This window comes from Arctopsyche grandis, chromosome 3 (genome assembly GCF_051622035.1).
Source record: "Arctopsyche grandis isolate Sample6627 chromosome 3, ASM5162203v2, whole genome shotgun sequence".
Taxonomy (NCBI): Eukaryota; Metazoa; Arthropoda; class Insecta; order Trichoptera; family Hydropsychidae; genus Arctopsyche; species Arctopsyche grandis.
The window spans coordinates 34045229-34061517 of NC_135357.1; the positions used below are offsets into that span (position 1 = coordinate 34045229).

Here is a 16289-nt window from a genome sequence, read left to right on the forward strand (position 1 = left end):
CTAAAAATAAATAATAAAAAATTGCGTTTACACTATGCATCCGGTGTATATTTCGGTTTTTCATTCCAAATTGACCCTTTTTCATTTCAAATTAAGCCTTTTTTCATTTCAAATTGACCCCTTTTCAATGTCAAGGGTCAATTTTAATTGAAAAAGGGTCAATTTGGAATGAAAAACCTGTATATTCCTCTCATCAATTTGTATATAGTACACTATGTAGCTCCGTGTAAACGCAAATAAAATTTCAAACATTGCCTCTATCTAGGTATGTTTCCCTGTTGATGGCATAATTAAACAGATCTTTGTGTTATACATGTACATAGAATTGGTGGAAACAATCAAATGTTTGGTATCTTGGAAATTAATACTTAAACTGAAAAATAAATATTCAAAAGCAAACATCACAAAGTCATTTTTTCAAAAAGATAATCCAATTATACTACATCTTTTTGGAATCATACCATTCCATAAGATCAAAATATCCTTTCGAATATTCCTAAACAATCTAGATTATACAAGATTATGCTAAGAAGGTGGTCCACAATGTAATTAATCTTTAAAAAATGACTCTGTGGTACAACTCTCTATCATATGTAGTTTGCTTAAATTTAGTTAATTCATATTAACTATCCAGTTCAAGTGTTAAACTTTCAAATTATTGTTTTCACCTCTGCCTGTTTGTGCAAATGTCTCCGGTGGAAAGAAACATCTAGCAATGTAAATTAAGCTTTCAATTTTCAATTTGAAAATGTCTCTAATGCTCACTTCCTATAAACTGATTGAATAATAACGTTGCATTGACATTTTTCTTATATTATATTACATTCATAGCACCATCGACGTTGTTGTCGTCCTACGAGCAAATTGTTTCAATCCTGTAGAAGCAATGCTCTCAAGATACTATGCTATATTTATATTAAATGACGTGAAGATTTGATTTATATTATTATGTTGCTTTTTAGACACACCCAGTGTTGGTCCGTCAGTCGCGACTTAAATTTTATAGCCGTCGTTGAAATGATTCTATATAACATGTGTAAATACAGAGTCTATTATTATTAATATTATATACATATTATATATATGACGTATGTATGTGTATAAAAATATCTGTTTTTTGGGAATTATTTATATTTTTTTAAAAGCGTTGAAACCGATCGCCAAAAACATGGCGGGACCAAATACATCATGTTTTTGAATGATACCACCATCTCGTTTGAATTTGTGTAGTAGATATTATATAAATGGATATATATATATATATATATATATATATATATATATATATATATATATATATATATATATATATATATATATATATATATATATATATATATATATATCAATAATAAATATTCTACATAATTTATTAATGATTGTATGCCGACATTTTTAATTCCATTTTCATTCATTTCTAACCATCGGTGCTTCATATTGTATAGCGAATTAATGTCAAATGTGAACCCCATTTAAAAACATTAGCATTTCCATTGATCAAACGTCTTTGAGTGTGTTTTCAATGGCTTTTTGAATACATTTCAATTTCAAAATCGATGTCGATGACACCCTCTTACGAACGGCGATGTTAAAATAAATAGCTTAATACAATTTATGAATGTGAAGCATGTTGAAGCCCCTTTCAGTTACATATTATCATGTGTGTTTATGAGAAATTTGAATCTCAAGCTATGCAAAATGTTTTAGTCGAATAATAATACTTAAATGAAATGTTAAACCCTCGTGCCAAACAAAAACCCTAAAGGCTAGCAGCGTAAGCTAATAGAACATCATAGTGTATAAATTTTGTCTAGATAGATAATATAAATTAGATTTGATTTGTATACTTATAATATGTGCACACTAATACTATATATAAATGTTTAAATTATTTTCGACCGGCTTCTGACGCTCTTAGAGTATTCCGATATCTCCCACTTGCTCCTAAAAATGCAATTATAATTTGTTTCCCGTTTTAAAAGGTTGTATCCACTATTTTAGTAAATGTCGTAAAATAACAATAGATGAATTAAATGTGTAATGAAAGCATGTTATCATTTCCTCGTAGATTCTGCTTCTTATAGTCGTCAGCGCCATTGTTTATATAAGTTTTGTAATAATCCCAATGTAAATTTACGCATATTAATAAATTCGCACTAAATAGCATTGGATGGTTTTTAAAATAAACAACATATTTGTAATCCAACATTGGACAATTAATTACCATTAAATATCAATAGAATTGTCACTATTTTTATCATTTCAATATCGAACTCTCATCATTCAAATCCAGAGATGAGATTTGAACTCCAAATATGTTTTCCTAAGAATGAAATATAGTCTTGACATAATTACATATGTACATATAAAACCAAATGTCACTTAATTGGTTCACATGACTACATATTATATTATAAAAATTAATAATACATAATATGATAAATCTTTTGAATTAATTCGATGAACCAATATTGTGTAAAATTTATTCAAAACTATCATTTAATAAATAAAAATTATATGTATATATATATATATATATATATATATATATATATATATATATATATATATATATATATATATATATATATATATATATATATATATATTGTAAATTGATTTAAAGTCAATTGTGTTACTTATTCATATTTTATAAACTTTGTTTAATTTGTTATTATATTTATATAATATAATATGTTATACACATTAAATAATATTAATATTTTAATAATAATAGTAATATTCCAATTACATACATATATGATGTATACAACTTATTTTTTTGGGACTTTGCACAAAACATTTAATAAAGATTTCATAAAATTTTATTTGCAAAACATAAGATCATAAAATACGGGTTTGGTGCATCCGCTCTAAAATCGCCAGACAAACGAACGACAGATTAACAGAACGGCAGCTTTAAACGTAATTCTCGTTTTCTCGAATGATTGATTGCACATCAGATGACGAGTAACCTTTCGATGTGCACAGATGGAATTATTAAAATTTAGTTGGATCTTTCTGGCGAGTTTAATAAGGCAAGGTTCGGAACTTATCGAATCTTGCCTTATTAAACTCGTCTGAAAGATCCAACTCAATTTTAATAATCACCAGTTTAATAATTGCATCTGTGCACATCGAAAGGTAACCCGTCATCTGATGTGCAATCTATCATTCGAGAAGACGAGAATTGCATTTAAAGAAGCCGTCCGTTAATCTGTCGTTCAATTCGTCTGGCGATTTGAGAGCGGATGCATCGCATCCATAAAATACATACACAATTCAATTCCGATTGTAAACATTTTTAAATACATCTCAAAGGAGTATATGTATGTATTTGAAAAATTATAGTTTTCAAATCTTTAATTTACATATGTTTTTATTAATTTCATTGATTAAACTGTTTTTATCAATCGTTAAATATGTGCGTGTCGAATATTTTAATAGATAAAAAATTATTACTTGCACTTATTTATGTAACATTTTTTATATATATAAAACTGAAATTTATTGAGAGGATTTATATAAAGATTTTTATGAAAAATTTAAATATTTAATTAAAAAAAAAATTTGTATCACAGTTCCATAGTTGAATTATTAAAAGAAATGATTATATTGAACATTTTACATAATTGAAAAAAGTTTGATTTAATTAAAGAATTGTTTTTAAAATATGCATACATTATGTACGCCACTTTATTACATGCACAAATTGTAAGATGCACTCTCTACAGGTTGAATAAAATATATATGTATATTATATTTATGTATGATAACGAATGTGTAAACAAAAAAAACAATTAACGAATATGCATGTTTTCCTTGGTGTGACTAAAACGCAATTTCTATTTATACAATACATAAACGTATGTATATATACATATAAATTTATTTGAAATAACTTTTTGGTGTTTTATTTTTTATTTAAGTTTAAAATTTAAGACAAAGCATTTCATTACAGCCATCAAAAAGTGAACAAGAATGGCATCAGAATTCTAACTACACAATACATCAACATATATAATGTATTTTAAATAAATTTTTGATACATATTACATTTTACATACACACAGTATGATTAATTTAAGATTTTTCGCATGATTTCTCGTCGGATTCGTCTCGGCAGTCTATTTTTCCATCACATTTATTATCTTGAGGAATACACCTAGTTTTGTCACACTGGAACTCTTGACTGGAGCACGAGCGCTCACCTGTCGCCCAACCTTAAAAGTTATAAGAAATGTTGGCTTTATTTCATTTCATTGTTACACATGTATATATGTATATATTATTTAGGCGTGAGATCACAGTGTTATAATTGATAAAATTAATACATAGTACAATTGTATAATAAAACTAACAATTGAACTTTATATTATTACTAGTGTTGTGCCCGATGAAATATCATCGCATGGGCTATGGTTAAAGACACGTATTTTGGGCATCTATTTTTGTCAATTTTAGCATTTTCATTTTGCATTTTAGCGTTTTAGGGCATTAAAAATTTTAGAATCTATTTTTATGAAAAGTTTAATTTTAAATAATAAAAAATTTCGATTAATTTTAATAAAATTTATATACATATATACAATTTAAAGGCAACACAACAATTAAAAAATAATGGAAAAATTCAAAAATGTTTTGGAATTAAAATTACAATGAAATAAAACATGAATATAAAAATACAAAGACAAAAAATATGAATATAAAAATATAATACCAATTAAAATTTATTAAAACTCAACATGGAGCATATTTCTACAGATTCTTTTTTGAGATTTGTGCGACGATCGGTAACAATTATATTGTATTTACTAAAATACCTTTCAGCATCCACAGTTTTGTCTACTTTTTTTAGTAATAGACAAAAGCAGTTGCTTGGTTTCGACAGGAAAAATACCGTCTATGGTAAACTGCAAGTTCTGTTTTATCCCCTCAATTTCTTCACATAATAAATGGCCAAACGGATAGGAAAACCCTTCTAAATTGTCTATTGATTTTATAAATTTTATGCAAATTTTGTACGTTTTGTTGGCATTGTTTTAGCTGTGACGTACATATGTATGTTGAATCGAAACGATTAATATAGTACATTGAGTGTTATCTTACACAGACACACATAATAGTGATATTATGTATGTATATATATGATATTCAAGTAATAATGAACTAAAGTACCATTATGGGCACACAAGGCCACCAATCGTGCTTTTGTTTGGATTTTTCAGCCAAAGTGAATAACTATTAGGTTTCTATATTTCTGTGGTTCTTTTTAGCTTTGACTTTTATAAGTTTAATAGCCCAAAATTATTTCAGTTATTCAGGCAGATGAATGTTGGGATAAAAACAAAACATTGACCTCAGACTACTACCTCTTCAAAAAACTTTATAAGGGCGAAAACACATTGAGATGAACGGAACGGCACGTGGTCTTGGATGCGATCAAGAAAGGTCGTTCCCAGTTAATTGTTAATTCGTACGATCTTATTATTTGCCGTTATCAATCACTGTCAAGCTTCTATTATCAATACAAGGACAAAATACCACCGAAAACACTCCAGGGGGTGATTTCGGGACGGTGTGTCTTGAATATGTGCTAGGCGTGCCGCATTTTTTTCGCATGTTTAAAACTATCTAAAAAAACACGTGCCGTGTTCTTGTCTGTGTGATTTCGCCCTTAATTATAGTCATTTTTTATAAATATCGCAGAATATCATACATCATAGTATTTGAATATCATACAGAATTAGATTTAAAATTAAGAACTTATTACGACAGTGACATCGGAACCAATATAGAATTTATAAGAAAAATATTTATCATAGATTTGTGTTTGATATTTAAAAAGGCATGAGATGTTTCAGATTTTAATATCTAAAAGTGTGCTCATTAATATTTGTCATTAATTTCACCTGAAATAGGACAGCCGGTCTCATCAGACATATCCAAACAGTCGACAAAGTTATCGCAGAGCCATGTTTTTGCAATGCATATTGTACTGTTGTCGCAAGAGTGTTGATCTTCAGTACAATTCACCTGAACGGAACCTTGAATTTAATAAAATAGTATTACAAACAATCAAGAATTATCAATAACTGTTGACAGAAATAATTCTACTGAGGTTAGAACTGACCAGGGCAGTTGACTTCGTCTGACATGTCCAAACAATCGGCAAAAGTATCACATTTCCACCATAGAGGTATACAACGCGAGCCATCTAGGCAGGCAAATTGTTGACTGGTACATCTTAGTGGGGCAACAGTTGCTGCAACGTAAAGATTTATGTATAATAATCAAATGCTCGATCGCAAAATATTGTATTTGTTTCCAGAGATACTTACAAGTCGAAAGTAAATCGCAATTTGTTTCGTCAGATGAATCTTGACAATCGTCGTGGCTGTCGCATACCCATGTTAAGGAGATGCATCGAGAATTGTCACGACATCTAAACTGATCTGATGAACAATTTAGCAGAGGTCGAGATGTAGTTGCTAAAAATGAAATTGTTTAGTTTAAATTTAAAAAAAATATATGCAACCAAAATGTACTGCATCATCATATGTACGGATGCAGTACATTTTTCATCATCATATGTATGTATGTATGTAGATAGTTACTTGATGTGGTGGTAGTACAGTTAGCTTCATCAGATGAATCTTGACAATCATTGTCTCCGTCACATATCCAACTCTGAGGGATACAACGAGAATTGTCCAAACATTTAAACTCACCAACTGTACAATTTAGCAGAGGTCGAGTTGTAGTTGCTAAAAATTAAATTGTTTAGTTTAAATCTTAAAATAATATATGCAACCAAAATGTACTACATCATTATATGTATGGATGCAGTACATTTTGCATCATCATATGTATGTATGTAGATAGTTACTTGATGTGGTTGTAGTACAGTTAGCTTCATCAGATGAATCTTGACAATCATTGTCCCTATCACAGACCCATCTCAATGGGATGCAACGAGAATTATCAAGACATCTAAATTCGTCTGCTGTACAATTAAGTAGAGGCCGAGGTGTGGTTGCTAAAAATTAAATTGTTTAAATTTAAATTTAAAATACTATGTGCAACAAAAATGTATTGCATCATCATATGTACGGATGCAGTACATTTTGCATCATCATATGTATGTATTTATATAATTACTTGATGTAGTGATAGTGCAGTTAGCTTCATCAGATGAATCTTGACAATCATTGTCCCTATCACAGACCCAACTCAATGGGATACAACGAGAATTATCTAGACATCTAAATTGATCTGCTGTACAATTCAGCAGAGGTCGAGGTGTAGTTGCTAAAAATTAAAGTGTTTAGTTTAAATTTTAAAATAATATATGCAACCAAAATGTACTACATCATCATATGTATGGATGGAGTACATTTTGCATCATCATATGTATCTATGTAGATAGTTACTTGATGTGGTGGTAGTGCAATTAGCTTCATCAGATGAATCTTGACAATCATTGTCTCCGTCACATATCCAACTCTGAGGGATACAACGAGAATTGTCCAAACATCTAAACTCACCAACTGTACAATTTAGCAGAGGTCGAGTTGTAGTTGCTAAAAATTAAATTGTTTAGTTTAAATTTTAAAATAATATATGCAACCAAAATGTACTACATCATCATATGTATGGATGCAGTACATTTTGCATCATCATATGTAGGTATGTATGTAGATAGTTACTTGATGTGGTTGTAGTGCAGTTAGCTTCATCAGATGAATCTTGACAATCATTGTCCCTATCACAGACCCAACTCAATGGGATACAACGAGAATTATCTAGACATCTAAATTGATCTGCTGTACAATTCAGCAGAGGTCGAGGTGTAGTTGCTAAAAATTGAAGTGTTTAGTTTAAATTTTAAAATAATATATGCAACAAAAATGTATTGCATCATCATATGTACGGATGCAGTACATTTTGCATCATCATATGTATGTATTTATATAGTTACTTGATGTAGTGATAGTGCAGTTAGCTTCATCAGATGAATCTTGACAATCATTGTCTCCGTCACATATCCAACTCTGAGGGATACAACGAGAATTGTCCAAACATCTAAACTCACCAACTGTACAATTTAGCAGAGGTCGAGTTGTAGTTGCTAAAAATTAAATTGTTTAGTTTAAATTTTAAAATAATATATGCAACCAAAATGTACTACATCATCATATGTACGGATGCAGTACATTTTGCATCATCATATGTATGTATTTATATAGTTACTTGATGTAGTGATAGTGCAGTTAGCTTCATCAGATGAATCTTGACAATCATTGTCCCTATCACAGACCCAACTCAATGGGATGCAACGAGAATTATCAAGACATCTAAATTCATCTGCTGTACAATTCAGTAGAGGCCGAGGTGTAGTTGCTAAAAATTAAATTGTTTAGTTTAAAATTTAAAATACTATGTGCAACAAAAATGTACTGCATCATCATATATATGTACGGATGCAGTACATTTTGCATCATCATATGTATGTATGTAGATAGTTACTTGATGTGGTGGTAGTGCAATTAGCTTCATCAGATGAATCTTGACAGTCATTGCCTCCGTCACATATCCAACTCTGTGGGATACAACGAGAATTGTCCAAACATCTAAATTCATCTGCTGTACAATTCAGAAGAGGCCGGGGTGTAGTTGCTAAAAATTAAATTGTTTAGTTTAAATTTTAAAATACTATGTGCAACAAAAATGTACTGCATCATCATATATATATGGATACAGTACATTTTGCATCATCATATGTATGTATGTATGTAGATAGTTACTTGATGTAGTGATAGTGCAGTTAGCTTCATCAGATGAATCTTGACAATCATTATCCCTATCACAGACCCATCTCAATGGGATGCAACGAGAATTATCAAGACATCTAAATTCGTTTGCTGTACAATTCAGAAGAGGCCTAGGTGTAGTTGCTAAAATGAAATTGTTAAGTTTAAAATTTAAAATACTATATGCCACAAAAAAGTCTTCTGAATTGTAATAGAATGTGAAACGTAAAGGAGGTTTGTAAAAATGCACTGCATCATCATATGTACGGATGCAGTACATTTTGCACCATCATATGAATGTATGTATGTATATAGTTACTTGATGTAATGATAGTGCAGTTAGATTCATCAGATGAATCTTGACAATCATTATCTCTATCACAGACCCACCTCAATGGGATACAACGAGAATTGTCTAGACATCTAAATTGATCTGCTGTACAATTTAGCATAGGTCGAGGTGTAGTGGTAGCTAAAATAATGCTTATGATTTTTTAACAGACAACAAATGTTTGACCGATGGATTAATTCATGAAATGTTCTACTTACTAGTGGTTGTAGTATAAGTACAATTTACTTCATCAGATAAATCACTACAGTCATTATCCCTATCACAGACCCATCTAATCGGGATGCAACGAGAATTATCAAGGCATCTGAATTGATCAGATGTACAATTCAATAATGGTGCTGGTGTAGTAGTAGCTAAAATAATGATAAGGCTTGATCAGTTTTAAAATTAAAGTCATTATGTAGATTGTAACTCTTGAAATATTGTACTTACTAGTCGTTGTTGTATACGTGCAATTTACTTCATCAGAAGAATCTCTACAGTCATTATCCCTATCACAGACCCATCTAATCGGGATGCAACGAGAATTATCAAGGCATCTGAATTGATCCTCTGTACAATTCAATCGTGGTGCTGGGGTAGTGGTAGCTAAAGTAATGATTAGGCTTGGTCAGTTTTGAAATCCTAGTCATTATCAAGATTGTAACTCTTGAAATGTTGTACTTACTAGTCGTTGTTGTATATGTGCAATTTACTTCATCAGAAGAATCTCTACAGTCATTATCCCTATCACAGACCCATCGAATCGGGATGCAACGAGAATTATCAAGGCATCTAAATTGATCAGATGTACAATTCAATATTGGTGCTGGTGTAGTAGTAGCTAAAATAATGATAAGGCTCAGTCAGTTTTTAAATTCTAGTCATTAGATTGGAACTCTTGAAATTTCGTACTTACTAGTTGTTGTTGTATATGTGCAATTAACTTCATCGGAAGAATCTGGACAGTCATTATCCCTATCACAGACCCATCTAATCGGGATGCAACGAGAATTATCAAGGCATCTGAATTGATCCTCTGTACAATTCAATAGTGGTGCTGGGGTAGTGGTAGCTAAAGTAATTATTAGGCTTGGTCAGTTTTAAAATCCTATTCATTAGATTGGAACTCTTAAAATGTTGTACTTACTAGTCGTTGTTGTATACGTGCAATTAACTTCATCAGAAGAATCTCGACAGTCATTATCCCTATCACAGACCCATCTAATCGGGATGCAACGAGAATTATCAAGGCATCTGAATTGATCCTCTGTACAATTCAATAGTGGTGCTGGGGTAGTGGTAGCTAAAGTAATGATTAGGCTTGGTCAGTTTTGAAATCCTATTCATTAGATTGGAACTCTTGAAATGTTGTACTTACTAGTTGTTGTTGTATATGTGCAATTTACTTCATCAGAAGAATCTCGACAGTCATTATCCCTATCACAGACCCATCTAATCGGGATGCAACGAGAATTATCAAGGCATCTGAATTGATCCTCTGTACAATTCAATAGTGGTGCTGGGGTAGTGGTAGCTAAAGTATTGATTAGGCTTGGTCAGTTTTGAAATCCTAGTCATTAGATTGGAACTCTTGAAATGTTGTACTTACTAGTCGTTGTTGTATACGTGCAATTAACTTCATCAGAAGAATCTCGACAGTCATTATCCCTATCACAGACCCATCTAATCGGGATGCAACGAGAATTATCAAGGCATCTGAATTGATCCTCTGTACAATTCAATAGTGGTGCTGGGGTAGTGGTAGCTAAAGTAATGATTAGGCTTGGTCAGTTTTGAAATCCTATTCATTAGATTGGAACTCTTGAAATGTTGTACTTACTAGTCGTTGTTGTATATGTGCAATTTACTTCATCAGAAGAATCTCGACAGTCATTATCCCTATCACAGACCCATCTAATCGGGATGCAACGAGAATTATCAAGGCATCTGAATTGATCCTCTGTACAATTCAATAGTGGTGCTGGGGTAGTGGTAGCTAAAGTATTGATTAGGCTTGGTCAGTTTTGAAATCCTAGTCATTAGATTGGAACTCTTGAAATGTTGTACTTACTAGTCGTTGTTGTATACGTGCAATTAACTTCATCAGAAGAATCTCGACAGTCATTATCCCTATCACAGACCCATCTAATCGGGATGCAACGAGAATTATCAAGGCATCTGAATTGATCCTCTGTACAATTCAATAGTGGTGCTGGGGTAGTGGTAGCTAAAGTAATGATTAGGCTTGGTCAGTTTTAAAATCCTATTCATTAGATTGGAACTTTTGAAATGTTGTACTTACTAGTGATTGTGCAATTAGCTTCATCAGATGAATCTAGACAATCATTGTCTCTATCACACACCCATCCAATCGGGATGCAACCGGAATTGTCGAGACATTGAAATTGGCCTTCTGTACAATTACAATTGACTTCGTCAGACCCGTCAGCACAATCATTTTGTCCGTTGCAAACCCAAGTCTTTAGAATACATTGAGAGTTGTTGAGACATCCGAAATGATCTGCTGAACAGTTCAACGGTGGTCCTGTCGTAGATGTTGCTGAAATTGAAATCTCAGATGTAAATCTAAATGGTTCTCGTTCAATTTTATTCAAATGATCAAGATGTTAAAGTCAGTTACGTGTTGGTGGCTCTGAGCAGTCATCTTCATCAGAGTGGTCATCGCAATCAGTATACCCATCACAAACCCACACAAGTGAAATGCAATATGAATTGTCCGAGCATTTGAACTCGTGCACTGAACAATTCAACGGAGTGGCAAATACTTGTACTATTCCGCCTGTGTATCAAATGTTAATTAAGCTCATTAAATAGCAGACTCTTTTCAGAAGATGCTTACAAATTATTTTTGAATTCCCTTATAGACTCAGTAGGAACTTCTCATAAAAAACATGTCAATATAATACTTACTTACTTTTGATTTACCTAAAAAATTATTTTAAGAAAAAAATTAAGATTTATGAACATCGATTGAACTTTAACTTCAATAAGGACTCTCTTCAACTTCGTCTTTGATACCATTCGAGTACTTACTTGGAAAATGCTAGTTGAGTAGGTTTTAATTGTTATTAAATGCACACTTGATAATCGAAAAACAATATTCAAGTGTTTAATTCCGAAAACCACTTCACTCGATTAATAGGGAACACATTTTTCTTCAAACTATACATTGTGTTGATGTCAACCAAATGGTATCAAGTCGATTTCGATCTTAGAAAATAGATCTTATTATTTGTGTTGATATGTAAGTACATTTTTTACTACAACGAACAATTTATGTATTTTTAAGGTACTTCTATTTCAAATATATAAAAAAATAGCCTTGTAAAAAAAAGTTTTTTAAAAATAAACCTGTTTTTTAGTTTTGTATATATAATAGTAAGATATACAAATTATTATTTTGAATAAAAATACCAATAATTTTATTTTACTACCGCCATCTATGTATAAAACTAAAGACTACATAATCGTCACCCAGATTTCAAATTTCCAAACTTCAAACCCGTCTTAAACGATATTTTATCTCTATCGTAATGGCGGAGGATCCATTTACTTATATTGATGACTAAAATGAGCAATATGGCAAAGTATGAAAATGATCGGATAAGAGGAAATTTTTTTCCTGAATTGTAATCGTAAGTGAAACGTAAAGGAGGTTTGTAATAATACTGATCTTTTAATTCTGATTTTTACTACCTCTTTTCAGCTTGCTTTAGATTTTTTCTTCTGACAATATTTGGGTTCTTATCATTATACTTATTCTTATTATCCTTACTATACTTATCCTTATTATACAAATCTTCGTTTAAAAAATCAATATTTCTCTTAAATATAATTGACGTAGCGTGGGTCTTAAAAACAAGCTCTAAAATGCTTATTCATATGTCGTGATGTGTTAAATAAAATGTTAAGCTAATATTATTTAACTGGAAAACACATATTAAAAGACCGACAATGCAAGCCGTGAGAGCAAAAGTCAAAAGATAAGAGCAATTTTGTCCAAAAATGAATAATCATCTTTAGTATTCGTTTTATAGGCTCCGGGGGGGGCCTAGCACTTTTGAAAAAAAAAAAACACTTTTATTGAATTATTATAGTTTTTCTACACTAATCCAAATACTAAAAGTTGAGTCTTTCTGGAGATAAAAAAGCGTTTGTTATTTACCAAATGCATCACATTTCTGCAATTATTATCACATTGCTCCATATTTGCAACTATTTGAAAGAACCTATTTATAGCTGAAATTTCAGCAGCTGGCCTTGAAATGACTTATGCAATGTTTGTGCAATTCTTATTTTATAAATGACGTGTGCAATTCTTATTTTATGAAATAGACTATTATTATTTTAACTTACTATTATTATTAAAAAAAACAGACAATAATTAAAATCAATAGAGTAGTTTATGCGCGCACGTACGTTTTTCCGAAAATGCATTTCCCATGGGTTTCATCTTCACTCAGTAACCGACAGAAAGTTTTTGATAAACAGTTGAAAATCGTTGATATAAATCAGTCAAATTTATACAAAATACTATTATAATAATATTATTTCTGTAAATTGAGTCAATCATAGGGTAAGATTTAACAGCGCTTTGAAAAAAACAACTTTGCTACTAAGAACAAATCATTTTCACATATTTTATGTGTAATGAAGGGAGGGAGTTGGTTTGAAACCAGGCTCAGTATATTTGTATATACATATTAAACCCCTAGCAGAATTAGTAAATAATTATTTATATTTAGGTCAAATAAAGACATGTCCGGTAGTAAAGAAGAAGAAATAAAGAAACGCATGAAATTAGGGTGGGGTCATTGATGTATAATACACTAGATCCGCCCTCACGTGTTATACTGGTCTCCCTTTTGGCGCATGCACAGTTTCTCTTGGTAGGTAGGTAGGTACCGCTGCGTCGTAGGGAAAAAAACCCAACTTCCCCGCTATTTAAACCCCCCGCACCCCTCAGTTAGTAAAGACAAGATCTCCGACCAAAATCACACGTCAGGGCCCATCTATGTGTATTATACATCAATGGGTGGGATGCATTTCGACGAATGAATGCGGTTTTTGTTTTTAAATCAAAAATGTCACTGCCTGAAGAAAAAGATTTTCGATCAATGTATTTTGCCAGAGATAACGTATAGATGTGAAACTTAGACAGTGGACGCCAAGTTGCTACACAAAGTCCAATGCACTCTAAAAAGTATGGAACGTTGTATGCTTAACATAACGAGGAAAGACAGAAAATGGAATACGTGTTTGAGAAGTATGACAAGAGTAGTGGATATAGTGAGGAGATTGAAATGGCAATGGGTGGATCACGTGGCCAGAAGAATGGAAAGTTGGATAAAAGAAATACTAGAACGGTACCCGAGAGAATACAAAGGGGAAAAAGGAAGACCGCAGGGTAGATGGGTAGATGAAATAAGGAAAATGTATGGGGTAAGATGGATGAGAGTTGCGCAAAACGGACAACTGGAAGCGTGTTGGAGAGACCTTCATCCAGCAGTGGATGGTGAAAGGCTGGAGATGATGATGATGATGATTATACCCCTAACTTCGGAAAAGCTCAATTGTCGCGAAGAAATTTCGAACGAGTAATTTTTACATTAATATAAAAAATATATGTTTTAAAATAAAATAAGCTCACCATTGAGTTTCGCACCATCAGCGAACTGCTCTCGTATTGAAATTACGCAAAACACCACTAAAAGGATTTTCACAAAAGTCATTTTTAAAATTAGCACATTCCAAGCACATCCAAGAATATCTACAAAAACAATTTAGAAAATATACATTTAATCCGTTTACAAATTAATTAAAACAACAGCTTATGATCTTATCCTTTTGTACCTGTATGTACCTTCTTGTCCCAGTGCTAATTTGGTTATGAACTATCCGTGTTTTATCATTTAAAGAAATAATCATTAGTAATGTCTTCATTTAATTTATTATCATCAAACTCTCGAGATAACTAAAGTGTATCATAAATTTTTCAAAATGAGCGTATGCTTTGTGTATTGTTTGCAACGAATTTTCGTGGAAGAATAAATATGAGCCGCATAAAACTATGAAATATTCAAAAGTGTGAATAATAACTTCAAGTGCTTCTCAAATTGCAACTAGCACTTTGACAAGATAAAAGTTTGTTTGATTGTTTGACTACAATACGAATCGATCAGTACTTTTATAAATATATTATATTAATTCATGATATGAGCCGTTATATGTATTTTTCAGTTTCAGTAAAACTATTTCTGTTTGACTTACATAATTCACATATTGCTATCACTTATTTTAATGCGATACGTCCAGAATCTCGGAAAAGCAGAATGAGGACGAAAACACACTGAGTGGGACGTGGGACGTGTTTTTATTAAATACTTTTAAACATGTGAAAATTATGCAGCACCTCTAGCCCTTATATATGGTACACAGTCCCGAAAATCACCCCCTGGAGTGTTTTGGGTGATATTTTATACTTGTATTTATCCTTGCTTGACAGTGATTCTCATATTTGAAGAAACTTGTCGGTTGACTTGCCAAACATATGCATTCTGCACGTGCATGTAACCAGTAGAATAGACTAGTAGTTAGCATATGATCCTTTGAACAATGTGGTCTCGGGTTCAAATCCCACTAGTTTCTGCTGACCAGACCTTGGATTTGTGACTACAGGTCGATCTTTTCCATATCAGAGTTTGCCAATTTATCTTATTTTCATTGAAACAGTTCCAACAAATTGGCGACCTTACCCATTTTCTCGCAAACCTAGAGTTTTCAGCAATCTCGAATTTCGCTGAATTATTTAAAAAATGCTGCAAATTTACAAATTTGACCTTAGATGTATCTGTGGATGTTAATTGATTTGTATATACTTGTATCAAATGTACAATTTTCTGACCAGAAAGGCGCATTGGAGCTACCTGTTAGGCCTTCTTGGTATAAATTAAAATAAATAAATAAAATACCCGAATTCGGATTGGGGAACACCCATTGCTTACGGCCACAGCGGAATGCTGAAGCAAAAAAAAAGAAGGACGTGACGTCCCATACTACTCAGTGTGTTTTTGGCCTAAACGTATTACAGGCCATTAGTATTTTTAAATATACATATTTTT

At 31.7% G+C, this 16289-nt stretch overlaps 1 protein-coding gene across 4 annotated transcripts; it reads right to left on the minus strand.

Moving 5' to 3' along the window:
- Positions 1 to 3538: 3538 nt before the first annotated feature.
- LOC143909278 (uncharacterized) lies at positions 3539 to 15171 on the minus strand. Of its 4 annotated transcripts, XM_077427187.1 has the most exons (27): positions 15022 to 15171; positions 14819 to 14938; positions 11789 to 11947; positions 11450 to 11707; positions 11219 to 11374; positions 10988 to 11143; positions 10757 to 10912; positions 10526 to 10681; positions 10295 to 10450; positions 10064 to 10219; positions 9833 to 9988; positions 9598 to 9753; positions 9363 to 9518; positions 9133 to 9285; positions 8808 to 8957; positions 8530 to 8679; positions 8254 to 8403; positions 7982 to 8131; positions 7710 to 7859; positions 7434 to 7583; positions 7162 to 7311; positions 6890 to 7039; positions 6618 to 6767; positions 6342 to 6491; positions 6134 to 6265; positions 5913 to 6047; positions 3539 to 4223 (listed from the first exon to the last, which is right to left on the minus strand). In XM_077427187.1, the coding sequence occupies exons 2-27, from the start codon at positions 14898 to 14900 to the stop codon at positions 4084 to 4086; spliced, it is 3963 nt and encodes a 1320-aa protein (XP_077283313.1). In that variant the 5' UTR covers positions 14901 to 14938; positions 15022 to 15171; the 3' UTR covers positions 3539 to 4083. The 4 variants fall into 4 exon arrangements, with proteins under 4 accessions (XP_077283313.1, XP_077283315.1, XP_077283314.1 ...); XM_077427189.1 differs by lacking the exon at positions 10295 to 10450 and having other exon boundaries at positions 3669 to 4223; positions 15022 to 15070; XM_077427188.1 differs by lacking the exon at positions 7710 to 7859 and having other exon boundaries at positions 3669 to 4223; positions 15022 to 15069.
- Positions 15172 to 16289: the final 1118 nt, after the last annotated feature.